This window comes from Chenopodium album, chromosome 13, assembly GCF_948465745.1.
Source record: "Chenopodium album chromosome 13, dcCheAlbu1.1, whole genome shotgun sequence".
Classification (NCBI taxonomy): Eukaryota; Viridiplantae; Streptophyta; class Magnoliopsida; order Caryophyllales; family Amaranthaceae; genus Chenopodium; species Chenopodium album.
In genome coordinates, this window is record NC_137846.1 from 7553506 (window position 1) to 7575253 (window position 21748).

General features: G+C 33.5%; 2 protein-coding genes and 1 long non-coding RNA gene across 4 annotated transcripts; all 3 read left to right on the plus strand.

Annotated features, from left to right (window-relative positions):
* Positions 1 to 399: 399 nt before the first annotated feature.
* LOC145576167 (uncharacterized) lies at positions 400 to 1945 on the plus strand. Its single transcript, XM_081633949.1, has 2 exons — positions 400 to 575; positions 1005 to 1945. The coding sequence occupies exon 2, from the start codon at positions 1021 to 1023 to the stop codon at positions 1645 to 1647; it is 627 nt and encodes a 208-aa protein (XP_081490075.1). The 5' UTR covers positions 400 to 575; positions 1005 to 1020; the 3' UTR covers positions 1648 to 1945.
* A 142-nt stretch (positions 1946 to 2087) lies between these two features.
* On the plus strand, positions 2088 to 5887 carry LOC145576168 (uncharacterized). 2 transcript variants are annotated; one of them, XR_014098336.1, is made up of 4 exons: positions 2088 to 2184; positions 2501 to 2609; positions 4785 to 4845; positions 5441 to 5887. It is a non-coding gene; the product is annotated as an uncharacterized LOC145576168 (long non-coding RNA). The 2 variants fall into 2 exon arrangements; XR_014098337.1 differs by lacking the exon at positions 5441 to 5887 and adding an exon at positions 5102 to 5362.
* An 8234-nt stretch (positions 5888 to 14121) lies between these two features.
* LOC145575127 (kinesin-like protein KIN-14G) lies at positions 14122 to 20177 on the plus strand. Its single transcript, XM_081633040.1, has 19 exons — positions 14122 to 14239; positions 14608 to 14774; positions 14882 to 15025; positions 15252 to 15509; positions 15595 to 15666; positions 15868 to 15936; positions 16188 to 16265; positions 16350 to 16496; positions 16618 to 16699; positions 16803 to 16898; positions 16990 to 17166; positions 17263 to 17369; positions 17456 to 17634; positions 17762 to 17923; positions 18002 to 18255; positions 18505 to 18668; positions 18760 to 18948; positions 19116 to 19603; positions 19730 to 20177. The coding sequence occupies exons 1-19, from the start codon at positions 14122 to 14124 to the stop codon at positions 19842 to 19844; spliced, it is 3066 nt and encodes a 1021-aa protein (XP_081489166.1). The 3' UTR covers positions 19845 to 20177.
* The last annotated feature ends 1571 nt before the right edge of the window (positions 20178 to 21748 follow it).

Genomic DNA, 21748 nt, shown 5'->3' on the forward strand with positions numbered 1-21748 from the left:
ATGGGAATTTCCCTTGTTTTTTTTCCCTCTCTCTTGTTTTTCCCCAACTCTCTTATTTTATATCAAGAACTTCCAACAATTATTACAACTTAAAATACTCGTACTACGTAATAATAATACTCCAGTTTTGCTACATACGAAATACATAGTATATATATTCTAATTTTCTGACAAAATTATATTTCTGTAATAATCTCTATGAGGACTATGACTATTTATGATACGAAGTATTATGTTATCCTTAATCCCTTATTATATAAAGGGGTTATAACTCGTCAAAAAAAAAAAAAAAAAAAAAAAAAAAAAAAAAGGGGTTATAGAAAGTCGTCCAAGTCAAAGCGATAAATTACGAAGCATACTTAAATTTCAAATATCGATAAATCTCCCGTGAAAAAAAATAAAAATTAAAAAATAAAAAAAATCTTCATCTTTTTCTTCCCCCTTGAAGTTTTTCACTTCTACTCTGTACCCCTCACTCAGTCATCCCCTCTCTCACTTTACTCCAATTGAAGCGCGCACTCTAAATTCTCCATTGAAGCGGCTTTTTCTTCTTCATCGAAGAAGCAGATTCTGAGGTAATATGTTTTTATCAATCATCGAATTTCAATTTCTCAATCTAGGGTTTAGTATCACTTATCGTTAATTTAATTGTCTGCGTAATCAATTTAGGGTTCTTCTTTGGTGGATTATTGAACAATTTGTTGTAATTACTGCAGTTTTGAAAGATTACAATGAACGATTTTGTAGCTAGTATTTCGTACGTGCAATTTCGGTTGATATTCTTAAGCAAGATGAATTTTATGTGATTTTTGGAGCCTAAGTTGATAATTGAGTCAAATGTAGTTGCAAATATGTTGCAAGCTTAGTTTATAACCCTTTAATGTTAAGAAGGAACTATGAAAATGGATCTTTACTTCCTAGGCCGAGGGCGGCTGCCCCGGCTCTGGGACGGACCTGTTTACCATCCAATGATAATGACATAATGTGATTGCGGTTGATGATAGGCAACCTAAACAGGAGATGAATGGGGGTTCGTCCACACACCGAGAACTCGAACGCCAGATTGGTGCAATCAAGGCTGTTTCTGAAATGGAAGTTGAACATCTCCTTACCGAGCTGCGATTGATTCGTTCATATTTCAATGAGGAACAATTGCAAAAACCTGCCCTGGAGTTTTTTAGGGAGAATCTTCCTAATGTTTCAGTAGTTAGAAATGATGAGGATGAGCATTTTGATCTAAGATGGAAAGATGATGATGTTAATTTGTCCATGTATAACCCTAGTGGTAGAGATATTCATGCCTCCCTTTTCCAACACATGGGTATGGCTTATCCTGCCTGTTCTGATGCAAGGCAGTCTTTTGGTGGATTTCAGTTTTCGGGCAAGGCTATGAAAAGCCTTGTGGGTGTTGATGATCTGCAGATGGGGACATACTTGACTCAAGAGTCACTTAATAACATGATGCTTGGGATACCAGATGGTCTTCAAACTCCTGGGGCTGAAAGCCAGAGATTGTCTGTGGGGATGACACCTAAAACCCGTAGATTGCCTAAACATGGGGAGATGCTTCTTTCTGTACATGGATCCCCCCTCGGTGTCTACAAAGAAGATAACATGGAAGCTATACGCGAGTCAGAAGAAGGCTGACTTATATATGTTCTTTGTTCTTCATCCAGAAGATATAGAAATGCTTTATGTTACTACTGGAAGTTGTGCTTTCCAGCATTGACATAAAGCAGCACTAATCTCCTAATATGGCTCTGCAATGAAGTTTTCAGTTTATTTACAATTTGTCAATGAATTTATTCATCCAATGCTTGATTGTAAAAAATATATCCTAAGCAGGTCTAGTTCTGTAATCCACCTTAAGTGTTGTAATAGTGTATGGTACTATGGTATACTTTGTATCCGTTCAGATCAATGAATTAAGTTTTTTCCTCTGCAAGTGAGACTTGTTTGCTACTAATAATCTAATATACTGCATTTTATGAAACTTAACCCTTAGAGAAGATTGGCTAACTTGATTAGAGTTCAAATTTTGTTGTCTCTGAGGCCCTGTTTCTTTGGATTCATTGTTTGATTCAGCTTTTGGCATTCTTAAAAGCTTGGTTTCTGTTGATAATTGAGAAGCTTTTGTGGAACTTGGAGGTGAATTTATGTAGAGTGAAATGCAGTTTATAGCAGGTATTCCCAACAATTTTCTCTTTGTGTGAATTGAATTATATACAATCATATAAATATATGAACTAATGACGCCCTGGTCTTCTTTCCATTATTGTTTTTTTTTGCTTTTAATGGATTGTTGCTAATGTAGTTGGTTTAACATATTATGGAGTAATATGCTGGCTGTTGCTACATGTATAAAGTATCCCTGACTGAGCTAGGCTGCTACCTCTTTCCCCTAAACTGTAACAAAGTGAGTTTGAGTAGAGTATGTGTTTGGTTTGGACTTTCAACAAAAGCCATCCCCAATTTCACTTTAAGTTGCGGTTGGATGCAGGTGGCAAAAGAATATATTCCATCGCCATGACAAGCTATAGATTAATATGTGGTTTTAAGGCTGTCTTACGTGCTCCTGTGTCACTGGGCTACACGAATACTGAATACAGGTATGTGCTCTAGTGGTGGAATAGCATTATCAGAAAGCTCTGTACTTGTGACCTAATTTGACAATTCTTAATGTTGATATCAGGCTTGGGTGCTTTATAAAACATGGGATCTTTTACTTTTTAAAGTTTATTCATGTCAATCTTTTGGCTTGATTTCCGAAATTTTCCATTTATCTATGATATATGCATGTATACTGCGCGATTAATATGTGAAGGCGCTTGCCAAAAAACCTAGGATTATGTGTTTGTTCTGTTGTACACAAAATCTCTGTGTTTATTGTTTAAAGATATTGGTGTACAGCTTTGGTTAGGTTATCTAACTCAATTGGGCTGAGCAAGATTTCAGAGTTGTCATTTATCTGTAGCTAGTACAATTTGGTTATCTAACTCAATTTATTTCCACAGTTATACTTTTAACTCAAGACGAAGGAAGAAGTTTTTTTTGTTGCCCTCTATGGGTGAAATGGATGATCATGATGTAAGCCACCCCTGAAAATTTCTTGGTTTTGTCTCTCATAAGGGAAGGAAATGCGCTCTTTGTTATTGTATTTTAGCTAGACTCAACCTTGTTGTGTATGGAGTTATGAGAGCTGCCGGGGGGGGGGGGGGGGGGGGGGGGGTTGCCCGGCGCTTTGATTTCTGTGATAGAATTGCCTGCAATAATTTTAGGGCTCGTTACATAAGTACATATCCTCTTTCTGTTCCTCCTCAAGAAAGAAGTAATGGTATGCAATTAAAAGTTGTTGCACTCTCTAAGTACTAGCCTACTAGGTGTCTATTGCAATGGCATCTAGTCATCTAAATTGTGCTATTGACAGCTAATCAGCCATACACAGTTTAGGATATTGGAGGGCATAACATTTGATGGGTGATGCATATATTTACATTATGTAGTTAAAGTTTCTATGTCTAATAGCTGTAGGCATTATTTTACATGAAAGCACTATTAAGTTCTAACTGTAATTTGTCCTGAATAGTGAATACAGAATGGTTATTCTGAAGAATTGCAATACTGAAGGGACATACCTTAAATAGCAATAACTAAAAGTAATGTAATTGTTAAAAGTTCAATATTATATATCTAATAACAATTTCTAAAAAAAAATCCAACAAGTAAATTGTACAACTGTACATGCTAGATCAACAAAGTGTGTATATATTACTGATCAAAGTTTAATGAATTTAACTTTTGACTTCTCATTTAAGGTCAATTTAAGGTCATTTTGGGTAGGTTAGAGTAGCATTCTCTTGGTTAGTAGGACATACTCGTGGATCTCATTCATCTCAAATTTAGGACTATCTAGAGTGAGGTGAGTTTCTTAAACTCTTACCCAATAATATTCTCATATGCAATCCTAGAGGCCTTTCACAGGTGTAAATTGTGTAGGCATTTGAAATTCTATAATTTCTGTATTCTGTTGGGCATGAAAAATATATGGTAGTGACTTTTGGTATGGCAAGTTGGCGACTGGATGTATTGAGCTTAATTAATTGCTGAATATTGAAATACATTTCCATACTGTTCCTTTGTAACAAAGACTGCAGTTTGCAGGTTGTACAGGACTGTAGTTTCTAGGTATATGTCATCACTGTCTTAGATCTGGAAAACGCCAAAGCTGTTCAGTGAATTGATTTCTTATCTATGGTGGACTCTTTGTTGGGATTGATTGGGTGATCATGAGATTGCATAGAAGATTTTTGCATTATGAGGACACGGCTTTGTTATTGTAGTTCTTATGTCAATGTCAGAATTGAAACCCTTGTCTGTTTCAGACACTTGAGCTCTATTGCTCCCCATACCTCCAAATATTTACACATTTGGATAAAGAATATCTTAATATACTGTTCTTGACAGTCTGTCGTTTCTTCCAAACCTCATAATATCAGTACTTTGTTTGAGGGTCCATTTTCTTTTGCAATTATGTGAGATTTTTAAGATCATAATCCCCCCCCCCCCCCCCCCCCCCCACCCTCCCTCCCTCTTTTTTGATTATTTTATCTCCTGCTGAAGAGTGCTAACTGCTAAGATTTATCTGCTACTTCAAGATAAAGGTGGTTAATGAAAGCGATTATCTCATCTTTAACATGCTGGGTCGTGATGCTTGTTTTATTTATCTATGTACCTCTTTTTCTGGTTGATGACTATATTTATATTGAGATGATAAAATGTAACAGGTCACTTGGCACTTTGAAGCATTGTTAGGAGGATGGGACATTCCAATGCATACCTTAAAAGGTGACCTATCAACTCTTGATCTATGTATTATACCTGAAAGTTATTTAGGGGCTCACCAATATCAATAGAGAGAGGGGGTATGAATAAGGGGGTATGAATATTAGTTCAAGAAATGACTTAGACACATGGGCTGTATTGAAAAGCGCCTTGCAGATTATTCTGTGCCAAGATTCATGATTGATTATTTTGCAAAGCTTGAATAAACTACTTAAGCAATGATTTCTCTCAATAATCTTATCTTGTTTTATCATGTAAGGGGCTTTATGGAGCAGCATTCTTTCCTTCCGCCTTTCTCGAGAATGCATTTGATAATGATCTAAGGAGTGCTGACATGTTTGAATCATTATAGATTTAATTGACTCCATATTATAAAAAAAAGTAAAGTAACATTAATTAAATATATTGGTTTTCTCTTTAATCTGCCACCATTCATACAAGTCTGCGTAAAATTATAACTACTGAAGCTGCTGTAATGATTTCATGGACTGAATGGGGATTGTTTTCTATGAATCTTAAAAATTAGCATATAATCATGATTCCACTTCTTTTCATTAATACGTGCTAATCATATGAACTAATTTTTGACTTTGCTCAGCGACGAGACTTAATGATCAAGTGAATTCAGATCAGTGAAAGTAAGTCTACTGAACCTGAGCTCCTGATCTGATGTTCTGTTTCTGTATATTTTTATAATTGAAAGATCATTCAGATCTAATTCCTGGATCCTGGGTAAATTCTTGTAGGTTCTTTAGGGTGTTAGATTAGTTTATTAAATTCTACCAAGTACAGGTCTATGGTTTTCTAAAGTGTATTCAGGTGGACAATTACCCAATTGATTATAATCTTTTTGCATGAAGCTGTCAACTTTATAGTCAATGCCAGCGATGACTCCTGTTGCTGTCATCATTCCTGTATCCAAGTTTGGAGAGTTTGCTGCTATGATTCCATCCTTTATTTTTAACCTTCATTTTCTTGTTCGATTTTTTAACATTAACATGATTTTGTTGCTTTGCACACATTTTTTCTTACGTGTATAAGATGGTTTTATTCCGTCCTTTCTTTTTTTTGATACACCCGAGTGTATTATAGACATGTTGACATGTTGCATTTAAACAATTCACGGAATAAGGGTCTAAAACGAGTATTTACAATATCTGACGGATCTAAATTGGATTACTTAAATACAACTAGTCGAAATTCAGATGTACATGTGGTTTCTGCTTTGAGTGGTAGGGTTAAACAACGAAGAGTTCCATTTTAATTGCAATGTTACGACAAGTACTATTATGTCTTACAACTTATGGACAAGATTGTGACTAGAAAAGAAATGTTTAAAGTTAATTTATTTCTGATAAACCTACCTATTTTGGAAAGGGATATATCTTTTGAATTTGCTTCATTTTGCTAGATTTAATTGAACTATTGAAGGCAGACCAAGATTCTCACTTCAATCCCAAACAGTTGTAAAACTTGTACCAAGTATTTCTTTTTTGTTTTGATACACTCTCACTTATTATAACGTGCCACCATTCTTTTTTCCTTTTTATTTTATTTTATATTTATAATTATTTTAATATTTTATGTTATGTTTGTTTTTTAGATTTCATTTTGTTGTATCCCACTAAGTGTTGATATTTACTATTTACTAAATTTGATGTTAAACTCTAATAAGAGTCATAAGACATGATAAAAGAGTTACCAATGATGGTAAGCTCTCTCTTAAAAACAATATTCATTAAAAATAAGTAAAATTATCTTAAAGACTATAAATCTTTGAAGTTTTATACCTTTTTTAGGTGTCGGATGTAGTAATATAATCATAACAATTATCAAATCTACGAGGACAAAAACACTACATTTTTTTAACCCCGAATCTAAATGTCACAATATATCAAATTGTGCTAGCTAAATCTTTGTTGTCACAATTTTGCTTTAAAATATTTGAAAATATGTACGGAATATTCTACAGAAGTATAAGATTTGTTAAAATCTGACCTACAAAGGTTTGTAGAATCACGTAATTTTGAAAATATTAAATCAAGATGTTTTGGCAATATACTTGTATAGTTGTATTAATTAGTTTAGACTATTTTAAAATATAATAATACATTACAATGCCACTCGCAAAAATGTGACAATGTCAACCCAAGATGAAAAAACTTCAAAAGTCAAGCTGTCTTTTGACAGGATGCTAGGAGAAGAATTCAAAATGTCCAAAAAAAAAAAAAGAAATAAATAAATAAATAAAGATGTATTGTTAGTAATGTAACGTGTATGCTTCTCCAATTTCATATACTCATCAACATTAAGTAGCAGATGTCACTGTTAAAATGTAGTAAGAGTAACAAATTGATAAGGATGTAAAGTACCAATTATTGACAACATCTTCCTTTTTCTTTGGATTTTGGTCTAATTTTATCACTCCCTCTCTTACCATGTATAGTATTTAATCATCTTTCATATTTAATTATTCTTAACAATCAATTAAATAAGTAAACATATGGTTTCAAAAAAAAAAAATTAAACATATATTGTATTATTCTTTTAGTTTAATCATCAAAAAATTTTGGTGTGTGATATGTAGTCCATTTAGATTGGCAATTTATTAATAATTTTGCCAGTTACTAATGCATAATTTCTACTAGCAACAGTTTGAGATTGGTTGCTAGTTACATGTTTTTATTTGACTATTTTTTATGATTGAAATTTTGTTAAATTTACATTTTCATAATATAAATTTAATATTAATATAATCATAATTCAAAATATAATTATTCAAAATATAATTATGTATCGACATATATAAAAGTAAAATGGAACAAAGAAAGTAATAGTGTATAAACGTATAGTGAGATTAAAAGGCAGTGTAGAGTAGTGGGTCCTAATTTGCCGGCGAACATAAACTACCGCCGGCATACTTTTAGCACGTTAACTAACTTAATATGCCGGCATTATTTGTGTATAAAAGTGGGTCCCATCTAACAATATTGTTAACTTGTGCTTTTTCACCTAGGTGGTGTGTAGGCCTATAGGGGACAACAACAACATCGTTCATTTTTCCGAACCTGTTTGGCTTGGAACTTGACCAACCTTTTAAATGTACTACGGATTACTATTCATCTTTTTGGCGCTCCCCCGCCAATGTTACTTTTTGTGGTCTAGTACTCGTACAAGTAGTCATGGGCGGAAATAGAGGTGTCAATTCGGGAAATTAAGTCGGAGTGAAATTAAATATTTAAATTTATTTTAAGTTGAATTATTATGTCTATACAAGTCAAAATATAAATCAAATTTTTTCGAGTCATATTGAATCGGGTTAGTTGGGTTAATTTTTGACACATCTAAGGACTTGTTCTGATTTACTGAATTGAGTTTAATTGAATTGAACTGAACTGAAAACTCAAAAGTAGGTTGAAAAAGGACTTGAATTTAACAAGCCTAAAGCAATGCTTAACATGGAGTTGAGTAAAATATTTTGACCTAATAAAGGCAATAATCTCGCTCAAATACATCCATTTTCAAATCGGACTTACTAATTGAGTTGTTTTGTGTATATTCTCTGTTATTAATCACTGACATTAATTTATTTTTATTTTTTTTAAATCTAACTAATTAAATATGAGTACACAACTCCCTTTATATGCCCTTTGCTTTGCCAAATAGTACATGATGGTTTTGACCAAGATATGAAATCCTCCACCACATATTAGTTATATTTTGAATTTTTGACCACTTGAAATTTAACTATATTTTAATCTAGGTGATATTTGACCACTTAAAACCTCACTATTTAACATTACACATAATACCATTAATAACCTTACTTATGTAGGCTAGCTATTTTGAAAGAACGATTTCCCTTAAAATTGCTTTAAGATAAAATAATTCCATATTTGTGTCGGTTTTAAAATTAATTCACACCGTATTGTCCACGTAGGATTGGTGGTAGTTTCGTTTTTTTTTTTAATTCTAGTTTAGTGAAGAACCGCTAGCGATGATAGCGATTTTATTGTATAGAACCGCTAATGATGATAGCGGTTTTATTGTATAGAACCGCTATCACCATTAGCGGTTCTTCTAATTATGGTTTCATGTTTAGCCTTAAATACAAAGCAAATCTTCTCCATATAGAAAGATTAGATTACTACAATAAGGAATAATTACGGTGATGAAAGTAATAATGAGAGGTGCAATGGCTAATTGGTGGCTATACCTCATTTATACCTGCATGCACATTGTCAATTGACCAATTGTATATATCATAGGCTCATAGCTACGTACATAGCTTGTCAACTTTATTGTGGCCAATTTATTAATCGTAATATCTAATTTTGATAAATGAATATATATATAACAACAATCGAAGAGAAGTTATTAGCCTAATAGGTGAAAAATGTCTCATTAGGAATTCAGTATAATGGTGAGACTTTCTGTATTTGGGCTCAATGACTAACTTATTACTCCTATTTGGAATTTTACACTTACCATGCATATCAAATTACACTTCAACCACATAAAATGTTAGGCCTATTATTAAAGACTCGGGTATTAGGTTTTAGTCATACTTCAATATCATCGAAGTAAGTTTTTAAGCACAAGGAAAGTTGATAGATTTGTGCACAACGATTAATTGCTTATTTTAAGTCTAAACTAGTTTGTTTCATTAAATAAATGCTATGTAATAACTTTTTCAAAGACGTTACACCATCTCAAAAGAAAAAATAGACTCTTCCCTTTCACCGTAGTTGTACAAAATAAGGTAGAGCGGAAGAGTGAGTCATTTTGAACCGACATGCATGAATGAATGAATGTAAGTAAAAAAAAGTGCGAAAGCTTATAGTTTTACACGGAGTATCAATCTAGCTAATCAACCGGAATATGTTCTACACCTTTAACGTCGGCACGATGCTGGCCCCAAGCTCTATAGGAGGTATATATATGAAGCACAATGCCAATTTGCTTTTTGCCTGCTAGATCTCCATCGTCTTTCAATCGGATCATGGTAAAGCACAACTTGCTTATAAGACTTGGCAACTACCTCCTTTACATTGATAGATTGTAGTGGGAGCTTCACACTCAAGGCTTTTTCTTTGGTATCACTTCATTGTCTAATTGTCTTCCTAGATCCTACTAATTGCATAATTTAGATGTTAGGATAATTTTGTCGTTTATAGATTCAACTTTCAAAGTATAAAGAGTAACACATAGTACTAGTTTTATTTTTAGTGAACACGTATGCCTATTATTATATAGAGAAAAGATAATGTGATTTGTCTCTACTTTATGATTGCTCAAGTTCGTAATCATGATTAAGAATCTTGTTGGCAAGAGATTACTTCATTCCTATGTATAGCATTTTAGTCCACAACTAACCAAACATCAGTTTCGATCATAACAATCGATTTTAAATAACTAGGCATTAATAGAGCGACACTAGAGATGGAAAACATATTGTTCATATTGTGTTTAATTTGGGATTAAAAAAATTACTTTGGTGATGAATTTTATATGAATAATTAATAAATATTTTTCATTTTGAAATTGAGCTCAATTCCATTATTTTTGGATAAACCTGAACTTTATACGTTGTCTAACATTTACATTATTATCCACCAAAGTTACACTAATATTAGCAAATATGGTCTTATTTAAATCAATTGTTAATTAAAAATCTGTTCACATTTACTGAGCTGAGTTGAACTGAACTGAACTGATTGGAGCTGAACTGAATTGAACTAAACTGAACTGAGTTGAAATGAATATTTTATGGGAGAAGGAAATTAAGAGCTGAACTAAACTGAACTAATTGGAACTGAACTGATTGAAGCTGAACTGAATTGAACTGATTGGAGCTGAACTGAATTGAACTGATTGGAGCTGAACTAAACTGAACTAATTAGAGTTGAACTGAACTGATTGGAGCTGAACTGAACTGAACTGAAATTAAGCTAAAGTGAACAGGCCCTAACTTATTAATGCAAAATTACAAATCAATCAAAAAGATTAGTCACAGCTTAAATGTCGGGCAAATTCAAGTAGGATAAGTTGGATCAATAAGCATGGAGATAAAATGTATTTTTATACTTTGTATATGTTACTCTAGTATTAGTGGAATCACACAAAATGAGAAGAAAATGTTAGGGCATGTTCTGATTGACTGAACTGAACTGAACTTATTAGAGCTGAACTGAACTGAATATTGTATGAGGGAAGGAAATTAGGGCCTGTTCACATTTACTGAACTGAGATGAACTGAACTGAACTGATTGGAGCTGAATTGAACTGAACTGAACTGAATAGAGCTGAAATGAATATTTTATGAGAGAATGAAATTAGGAGCTAAACTGAACTAAACTGATTGGAGCTAAACCGAACTGAAATGAATTGAACTGAAATTAAGCAGAAATGAATAGACCCTAAGAAATGAACTGAACTTATTGGAACTGAACTGAAAATAATCTGAAGAAAACAGGCCCTTAGACACATTAAAATTTATTTTGGCACACCTCTATATGAGAAAAGCATTGAAAATTGTTCTCTCACAATAGATGTGCCAAAATTAATTTTTGATGTGAGGAGTGATCGATAACAAGCTGATTTAAGCTCAAACTTAACTGAAATTGATTTGCTTATCTCATATTAGATAAGTTACATCCAAGCACAAGCCTTTTAGGATCATAGTTCTCAAGTTAACTAAACTTAAAATTTGACTTGAGTCGTTCAAAATTTTTACATGTAATTAATTGTTAATTTTATTCATGGCTTGAGTTGTATGAGTTTGTAAAATGTTGTCTTTGTTACTTTTTTTATCATAATGAGAAAAACATTAATATGTTTAGAAATTTTAAGCTCCCTTACATAATAATTTTAGGAAAAATTGACAAGAATAATCCCAACATTGCTTGATCCGCTCAAAATAATCCCAACTTTTGATTTTTTTTTTAATAATCCGAACTTTAACCTGAATTTGCTTCTAACGGTCCCAATCGGTTACAAAACTTGTTATAATAAGTCATCTGACACGTGTCAGAACATGATTGGACAAAAAAATTTTGAAAAAAAATTAAAAATTTAATTGAAATAATTAACTAAAAAGTAAAAAAAACTTAAAACAAAACCTCCACCAACGTAGCCTAGCCACCGCTGCCCAACGCTTGACCCCTACCATGGCTGCCAGCACCTAGCTGGACACTCCCCGGCCGGCGAATCCCGCCTTCGTATTTCTCCCCTCCCCCGCCGACTCATTTCCTCCCTCACTTGCCGGCAAAGCCCACCTCACCGCTTTTCCCTTCCCACGAACAATCTTGGCAGCCGCTGGTTCTCCTTCCCCAAATTCCCCCATCGCGACGTGCCACCTTCCTCCCCTTTCCCCGATTCATCGCATAAACGCCCCTCCTTCTCCGAAACGACCTCCTCCCCTATTCGCTGTCCCCCAAAACCATAAACCGTACCCTACCCATAACAACATAGAAAACCCAAAACAACGAACCTAAAAACCAAATAGAAAGGGGAGGGGGATAGGGTGGGCTCTGCCGGCGGTGGAGGGAGGAACTAAGCTGGCGGGATGGGGGGAATGGGCCAGCTAGGTGCCAATTGTTGGTGGTTGTGGTCAAGTTGGACTAAGGGCGGCAGCGGTTGGATGGGTGGTTTTTTTTTTTTTTTTAAAAAAAAAACATTTTTAAGTTAATTAAATAAATAATTAAACCAATAATATAAATAAAAATTAAATTAAACTTATTTTTGATCAATTATTATGACACGTATAAATTAAACTTTTTAAAAAAAATTTACCTATTCAACAAGTTACTAGTCACCTATGACTATTAGAAGCAAATTCATGTTAAAGTTCGGATTATTAAAAAATAATCAAAAGTTGGGATTATTTTGGGCGAATCGAGCAAAGTTGGGATTATTCCCGTCAATTTTTCTATAATTTTATCCAATAGTCATATTTTAAAGGTGCATTTCATTAACTTGATTTTTAACCATGAGCATCAAACTCTATTTTTGTCCAATTATTATTATTATTATTATTATTATTATTATTATTATTATTATTATTATTATTATTATTATTATTATTTTTGGCTAAACATTGTTTTGGGCTTTAAAACACATTTATGTAGCTCTCTCTATGGTCTTAAAAGTTTCATCTTTAAATAAAATATTATAATAATTATAATAATTGCTAAAAGTTTAAAATAATCAAATCGAAATCCCTACTTTATTAATAAAAAAACACAAAATTTGTAAAAATTCGAGATATGTCATTACGTATTAAAAAAAAAAAAAACATCTAAGGTTTAGAATTTTTAAAAAGTAAAATATCTTTGAGAATCCAACAAAATTTCCCGCTATCAAATCAGAAAAAATTACGCGCAAATATCATTGGAGATCTAATTGAAACTCCCATTATTAAATCATGATATATTAAGCATCATATCACTAAAGATTCTATAAAAAAAAAATCATCATTTGAATCATACAAAAATTGCACAAAATATCACCAAAGAATCAAAGATCTATGTCACTATTTACATGGTTAAGGGCCTGTTCACATTTACTTAATTTCAGTTCAGTTCAGTTCAGCTCCAATCAGTTCAGTTCAGTTCAGCTCAATTCAGTAAATATGAACAGGCCCTAAGTAAAATGACTAAAATCCAAGACAACTTCAAGGCTAAAAATGAAAATGAAAAAAATAATGTTGTCAAAAAAGTTAAAAATAGCCCTTTTCTGTAAAATATTCCTATAAAAACATCCAAAAAAGAACACAAAACTTCAGGTGCCGAAGCGAGAGGTTCGGAAGCAGCTTTTTGTGGGATATTACCAACAACTTCAGAGAGAGAAAAAAAAAATAAACAAAAAATTGAAGAAAAAAGTAGTAGTAAGAACGTTCAACAATGGCGAATATTAATGTTTTAGCAAAATATTAAAATAAAAAAATATTGAATTTTTAAACAATAAAAACTAAGGGGGGAAATAATTTTTTAAAATAATCAACATCATCTCCTTATTTTTTCCCCTTCTTATATCTTCTCCTCCATTTCCGCTGTCTCTCTCATTGAAGTCTTCAAAATTTTAATTGATTCTATTAAAAGGGTTTCTTTATTTCTTGAAGAATTTATCTGGGTTTGTTTCAATTTTTGAAATGATCATCAATAAAGTTCAGAAATCAATTAAAATTCTTGGATTCTGAAAAACCTGCAAAATTTCAATTTTTTTTTGGTCTTTGCTCTTTAACGATCATATTTCCTGGTTTTTTGCCTGATGGTGTCCATGGAATCAGAGGGAATGTTGCCATTTTCGGTGGTTTCTGTTGTTGAAGATGTCCTTAGACAGCATGGAACTCGATTGAGCGACATCGATTTCGCTTCAAGAAAAGCAGAGGAAGCTTGTATGATTTTATTCCTCGTTCTTGATTACATATATTCATATTGTTTGGGTTTATTAGCATCATATATTATGATTGATAATAATGTAGGTTGAATTTTATGATTGATTATTGTGAAGGATACTAAAACTATTGAATTATTGCTGGGATTCTCACATAATGCCTGTTAAATGAGAGACAATCACTAGTTAGATGAATTTGGATTAATATGCATATGCATATCCAATTTTGATCAATTTTATTTTATTTCTTTTATTATTAATTTTTATTATTTTGCTGGGGGGTTGATGTTGGATTTTAAAATGGACCTTCTTTGTAATATTGTGATTAAGGATGATGTTTAAGACTCATAAGGGGAGCTAATTTTGTAGCATCGAGACGATATGAGGCGGCGAGGTGGCTAAGGAAGATAGTGGGGGTTGTATGTTCAAAAGATTTGCCTGCTGAGCCATCTGAAGAAGATTTTAGACTTGGGTTGAGGAGTGGGATAGTCCTTTGTACAGCTATCAACAGGGTTCAACCTGGTGTTGTTCCAAAGGTATTTAGCATTCACTAATTCTTTGTTATATTAGATATTAATTCTGTATTATTTGTATGTTATGTTTATGTTACATGCACACATTACATGTTTTCTGGTGTTTCTAGGTGGTAGAAGCTCCAAATGATACCGTGATCATCCCTGATGGCGCGGCTTTAATGGCCTACCAATACTTTGAAAATGTGAGAAACTTCCTAGTTGCTGTAGAAGAGTTGGGACTTCCTACTTTTGAGGCATCTGATTTAGAACAGGTTAGTCTCTCAATCATACTTGGGATTGAAATAAACCACACTTCTCAATATTAAGTCTTATGTAATAAAGTCAAAATGACACATAGAATTTGCCCCCTCTTAAGCTCTTATGAATAGAGACTGACAGACATAGAATTTGATTATAGATGATGTGTGCCTTTTAAGATGTAAATTTTGCTTGCTAGTGTACTAATATGTACTTTTGGTTTACAACTATAATGGCTAGGGTGGTAAAACAGGAAGGATTGTGAGTTGTGTTCTTGCTTTAAAATCTTTTAGCGAGTGGAAGATTGCAGGAGGTAACGGAACTTGGAAATACTCAGGAAATTTCAAAACACCCAGTTCTACCAGCTCTACTGGCAAAACTGTTGTTAGAAAGAATTCAGAACCCTTCATGAATTCAATTTCGAGGACTTCATCAATAAGTGAGAAGTCTCTAGACACCGAACAGTGTAGTGATCTTGGTGTAGATTTAAGTGACACGGTTAGTGCTTGCATATGATTGTTTGTTTGGTATTTTATTCCGAAGGAAGAAGCAAATATAAATAACATTTAATTTTTATCTGCAGAGTAACAATCGTTCCTTAAATATGATGATTCGTGCACTTCTAATTGATAAGAAGCAAGAAGAAATCCCAAATGTAAGTTTTCTTTGAGCTAATTGAAGCATTTTGATGGGACTAATGATGAACAACCTAAATATTCTCAAAATCAGTGTTTGATAGAGATCAAGATTTCAAACATTCGACTTATGTTCTTTACTGATTTCACACTCCTGCTAGTCTTGTGATTGCATCAAACTCCTGTTTTTTGTAATTATTTGATCTCCTACTGATTTTCAGATTGTTGAATCTATGCTCAGCAAAGTCATGGAAGAGTTTGAATGTCGCTTAACAAGTCAAGCTGAATCTGTAAGTAGCTCATAGCTGTCTGCTGCAGTGTACTAGACTAAGAGTAGTGTTATTGCAAAGCCTCTCCTTCCCTTGAAATCTTATTCTTTTGAATGGTGACCTACTATATATATAGTACAATCAGCATTTTGGTTATATGATCACATCATTTGGTAGAACTGTCTCATTTTGTTAAAATTCGGTTTACTTAAATGTCTAGTTGTATAAAACTAGAGAAATTAAGACCACAATTAAGTTTTACAACTTCGCAGGAGAAGGCCGCTCCAGAAGCAATGTCAATTTCAAGACAAAACACATCTCCTGCTGAGTCCCCTAAGAAAGAAACACAGGTAAACTATGAATTGGAATACAGTTTGATGACTATGATCTTGAGTTGTTGAAAATTTCCTCATACATATATGAATATTTTAAAGAATGATGATAATGCCACCAACAACATTAATGAGCCAGAGCAAGTTAATGAAAGTGAAGATATTCGGAGTTGTGTCCCATGTGCAGCACCTAAAAGCAACTTCAGGAAGCATGATGAACATTTTGAGAGGCAGGAGAGTAATATCCAGGTAACTGAAAGCAATATGTTTCATTGAAGTCCTTTGCTTTTAAAAAAAATTACATGCTTTAATCATTGTAGCTGTTTTTTTTTTTTTTTTTTTTTTTTTTTTTTTTTTTTTTTTTTTTCAGGATTTAAAACGAACTGTCCACACTACAAAAGAAAGCATGAGGTTATTGCAAATGAGATATCATGAAGAGTTCAGCAATCTAGGTATAATTACTGATATTTTCGTGTGATGAACGTGTTAATTGTTAAGTAACTAATTGACTCCCTATGAACATTATCTTTGTATCCTAACAAATTGTTTTGATAGGTAAGCACCTCCATAGTCTTACTCATGCTGCCTCAGGATATCAGAGAGTTCTTCAAGAAAACCGCAAGCTGTACAACCTAGTGCAAGATCTGAAAGGTATGATGGACACGGGAAAAAAGTCTAGCCTGATCTCCCTATTTCTAATTAGTTCTAATTAAGAGAAACTTTTTTTCCCTTTGAACCATAGGGAACATTAGGGTGTATTGTCGAGTGCGTCCATTCCTTCCTGGCCAAGCTAATGGTTTTACCACTGTGGATCACATTGAAGAAGGGAACATTACTCTTATGAACCCAGCAAAATATTGTAAAGACGGAAAGAAATCCTTCAATTTTAACAAGGTTTTTGGACCCGAATCAACACAAGGTTAGTTGCATTACCATTTGATATTTCTGGAATTCTGGTTATATCCTAAACATTTTGGAATTGATCTCAGCATCATATTCTTACATCTTACTGCAGCTGAGGTGTATACGGACATGCAACCTCTTATTCGGTCTTGTCTTGATGGTTACAATGTCTGCATCTTTGCTTATGGGCAAACAGGATCTGGAAAGACTTACACAATGGTGAATGCTAAATTGATTCAACCATTCAACTGATGGTTTTCTGTACATTATAGTCTTACTAATACTAAACTTCTGCTATTATATAGAGTGGACCAGACAATCTCACAGAAGAAACATATGGGGTGAACTACCGAGCTTTGAATGATTTGTTCTGTCTAGCAGAAGAAAGAAAAGCCACTTTCACTTACGAGGTTTCTGTTCAGATGATGGAGATATATAATGAGCAAGTCAGAGATCTTCTAGCTACTGACGGATCAAACAAGAAATATCCTTTCCTTGTCTTCTTTTACGTCTTGTTTTCTCTTTTCAATTTACGAGGATTTTATGATTTTTCATTTGCCAAATGTCTACTGCCATTACACATCTATGTTATTCCTTAATGCTTTAGTTACGTTAGAGATTCGTAACAGCTCTCAGAATGGGATAAATGTACTAGATGCAAGTAGGTTACCAGTCTCAACAACAGCTGATGTAATCAGTTTGATGAATCTTGGTCATAAGAATCGCGCAGTGAGCTCAACAGCTATGAATGACCGAAGCAGTCGCTCTCACAGGTAAACTTGCTATTACATATTCATACTCAAAAATTAACATTACAATTTCAAACAACTCTTAAAATTGTATGTTTTCAGTTGCATGACAGTTCATGTCCAAGGGAAAGACTTGGCTTCAGGAGCTGCTCTACGAGGTTGTATGCATCTTGTTGACCTCGCTGGAAGTGAAAGGGTTGACAAATCAGAGGTGACAGGGGATCGATTGAAGGAAGCACAGCATATCAACAAGTCCCTTGCTGCGTTAGGAGATGTAATTGCTTCACTTTCTACGAAGAATGCACATGTTCCTTACAGAAACAGTAAACTCACGCAATTGCTCCAGGACTCCCTAGGTAAATTTGTTTCGTTCTCTTTACCTTATAAGTATAAAAAAAACTAAGTACCGCTAATTTTCAATAAGTTCAAATGAAACTTGATTTCATACAAATTAAGTTTTGGTTAGCTATTAAGTTTCCATAAATTCAAATCATGGTTTCAGGTGAAATGAACCTACCCTTGTGGGGTTCACTACTTAAAGAGGCTTATTCTCCTGTTTCATTTTTTTCTGTTAAATGTGAAGTCCTGTATTTTTATTTCAACAGGAGGACAAGCGAAAACATTGATGTTTGTTCACATAAGTCCAGAGGCAGACGCCCTTTCAGAGACGATCAGTACACTTAAGTTTGCTGAGCGTGTATCAACCGTGGAGCTCGGTGCTGCTCGAGCAAACAAAGAAACTGCAGATACAAAAGACTTAAAAGAGCAGGTTTTTACAGTTCCCTTGTCCTCTTGATTTTCTTCCAGTTAACTTGCAATCTCTGAATTAACAGTTGAAGCATTCTATTATTTTGTGTAAGGTTTCCAATCTCAAAGCAGCTTTAGCCAGGAAGGAAGAAGAAATGGAGCATCTTACTCGTTCAGTAACAAGCACTCCAGAAACAACAAATGTAAGGTCTACTGCTTCTTCACCTACTCGTCCATCCTCTCGATCCAGAGACCTTTTAGGTGGTCGAAAGAGTCTAGTGCAGGATGTCAGTAACACCAAGGTAGGTTACTTTTTTCTGCACACCAACAAGGCTGCAAAAATAACATTGTATCAGCAACTTTGTTAACCTATATAACAGATTTTAACATAAATCAATAGCATTGTTTATCATAAAATGATTCTTTGATAAGGAATTACAGCTGATTAATTAAAATTTGTGGTTTAAAGGTGAAAAACAACTCATCGAAGCCACGAAGGAGAAGCTTGGATCCAAATGATCTCTTATCAAATAACTCTATCTGGCCACCCCTTATTGTTAACAAAGCAGGACAGAAGAATTTGACTGCAGGAGATTGGATGGAAAAGGTGATGATGAAGCAAAGTAAAGTAGATAGAAGTAGGTCTGTAGTAGAAAACTTAGTGGATGAAAACATGAAGCCTTCTGAGAACTGTCATCCTGATGATAGCAACACTTTGAAGCAACCTTTCGATATCTTGGTAACTGACAAAAAGGATTGCCAAGATAACGACTCACAACTTAGTATATGTGACTTGCTTACTCCTGACAGCATTGATGAGCTTGAGATAGCAACCAGTGACTCTTCTGAGCAAGACTTTCAAGTTCTTCTTCCAAGAACAGCAAGCTTGCCTAATGTTATAGGATCAAAAATCAAGAAACCTACCCCAATAAAGGCATCTAAGAGCCCGGAAAAGAGGTATCTTGACAGTTTCTCATTGTTATATACTTTCATTTGTAACAATTTTCATTGATGCAGTCCTTAGAAAAGTTAATACAGTTTCGCGTTTGCAAATCTAATATAATGTCTTTTTGCTATGATTAGGAGTTTGATACCTATGCCACCCATGAGAAGATTATCGAATGGGGTGAATACACCGGCAATCAAGAATGGAAGACAGGCGGTGTATGTGAAGCGAAAATCAGGGAATGCAAAGTGATGAGTAACTAGCTAATTATGCTATGCATATATTATGTGATGATGGCTTGTCATCCTCCATATAATTTTTTTTAGTAGTTAGAAGAGGGAGGGTGAAGGAGTTGAGAAAAAGGCTTCTTTTTTATTTGATTTTGCAGTGCAAAAATGGCAACTATTTCAGTTACCTGATGCATGATTTTGGTGGTGATGGGTTCAAGTATATGCAGTCCTGCCAAATGGCCCAAATTGATGGTGATTGTCTTTTGTTGTGTTACATTGTGTATATGGGTGTTTGATTCAAATGACCCTAAGCTAAGGTTTGATTTTGTTAGTTCTACCAAAGACGAAAATCGAGTAAGGTATATAAACTATATACTTGTAGTACATATATCACATATATATGTCTTCTTGGATCAAAGATTTGATGCAATGAAAGTTAATGAAATTGTTGTACATTATATACTGTTTGATTGTGTTGTCCACTTCTGGGTTCAAATATGTGTAATTTTCTTATGCCAATTTGACTCAAATGAAGCCTACCAACTTTAATTCGCTAAAACAAAATTCGAATTCAAGTTTGAATCTCTTGTCAAGGTTCCGGTTTAAACAAAGTTTGTATCCCTACCTTATAAAAAGTATAAAACTACTCTTATGAATAGTGTAATGCCAAATTTATCCCTCAAAAAGTGTATTTACATATGTACCCTCATTAATGAAAAGTATTTGGATAATTACGTCCTCAAAAATATTTATTTACTTATTTTCTATCATAAATGCTAATAGCCATGGTGTTTTTTTTTAAGAACGTTGTTTTGGACAATCAAACCCCTAAACATAGTTGTTACATATCATTATATCAACAACTAAATTCATGATTTAAGGTCAAATCAAAAGAAATTTCGAATATGGCTAGATATGGCACGTGCATTAACTGCCCTAGTTTGATTAAATGTATTTTTTAGTAAATCTTAACACTTTAAAACAAATCCAATTCAAAAAAAAAAAAAAAAAAAAATTTAGACCCTTGTCATTTATTTCTACTTGCTAGAACAATTATAGGCAAAGACTTTGTTGGCGTATTGTAGCTTAGGTTTTCCATAAATTTGTTTCAAATTCAACGTAAAGAGTTATTGATGACTCACTATTTTTCTTTTTTACACAAATTGATTCTATAAAATGAATTAAACCATATAAATTAGCAAGTCGTTTGACATGGAGGACAATGGACATAATCCAATTACGTCCACACCAATTTGCTAGCTGGGTTACATTACTTTACATGTCATACACTCATATCCCTTGAATAAGAATTGAGTGGTTAAACAAATAAAATGATCGATTACTTATTTACTTGGACCAGTTTTTATGCTTCCGATTCAATCAATCACTTGACTCGCCTTTTTTCTTGATCTTGACTATGGGCATGTTATCTTTAGATTATTTTCAGTTCAGTTCAGTTTATTTCTTAATTTTTTTTTTCATAAAATATTCAGTTCAGTTCATTTCATTTCAGTTCAGTTCATCTCATTTCAGCTCAGTTCAGTCAATCAGAATAGGTCCTATGTATTGGCAAAATTCATTATACGAGTGAATTCAAGTAATTTAGAAATAATCAACTCCATTTGTTTAATCCCCTGTTCTTTTGTTTTAAAAAAATGAAAGAATAATTCCACTTATTTAAGAGAGTAACCCCTGTTTCTCATTTAAGTAACCTACATACGCGTTAAGGTAACCCTATTTGCTCATCACCGTAACCCCCTATTACTTAATTAATTCATTAATTGTGTTGTATGTGATTATTTGAAGTGGCCACACCATGTGGCTAGCCACATATAACACTTTGTGATTGTTTATAGTTACTCATAGTAATCCTTGATTTACTCTTTAGATTTGATAGTCAAAGATGTCCCTTATTCTTAGCTAATG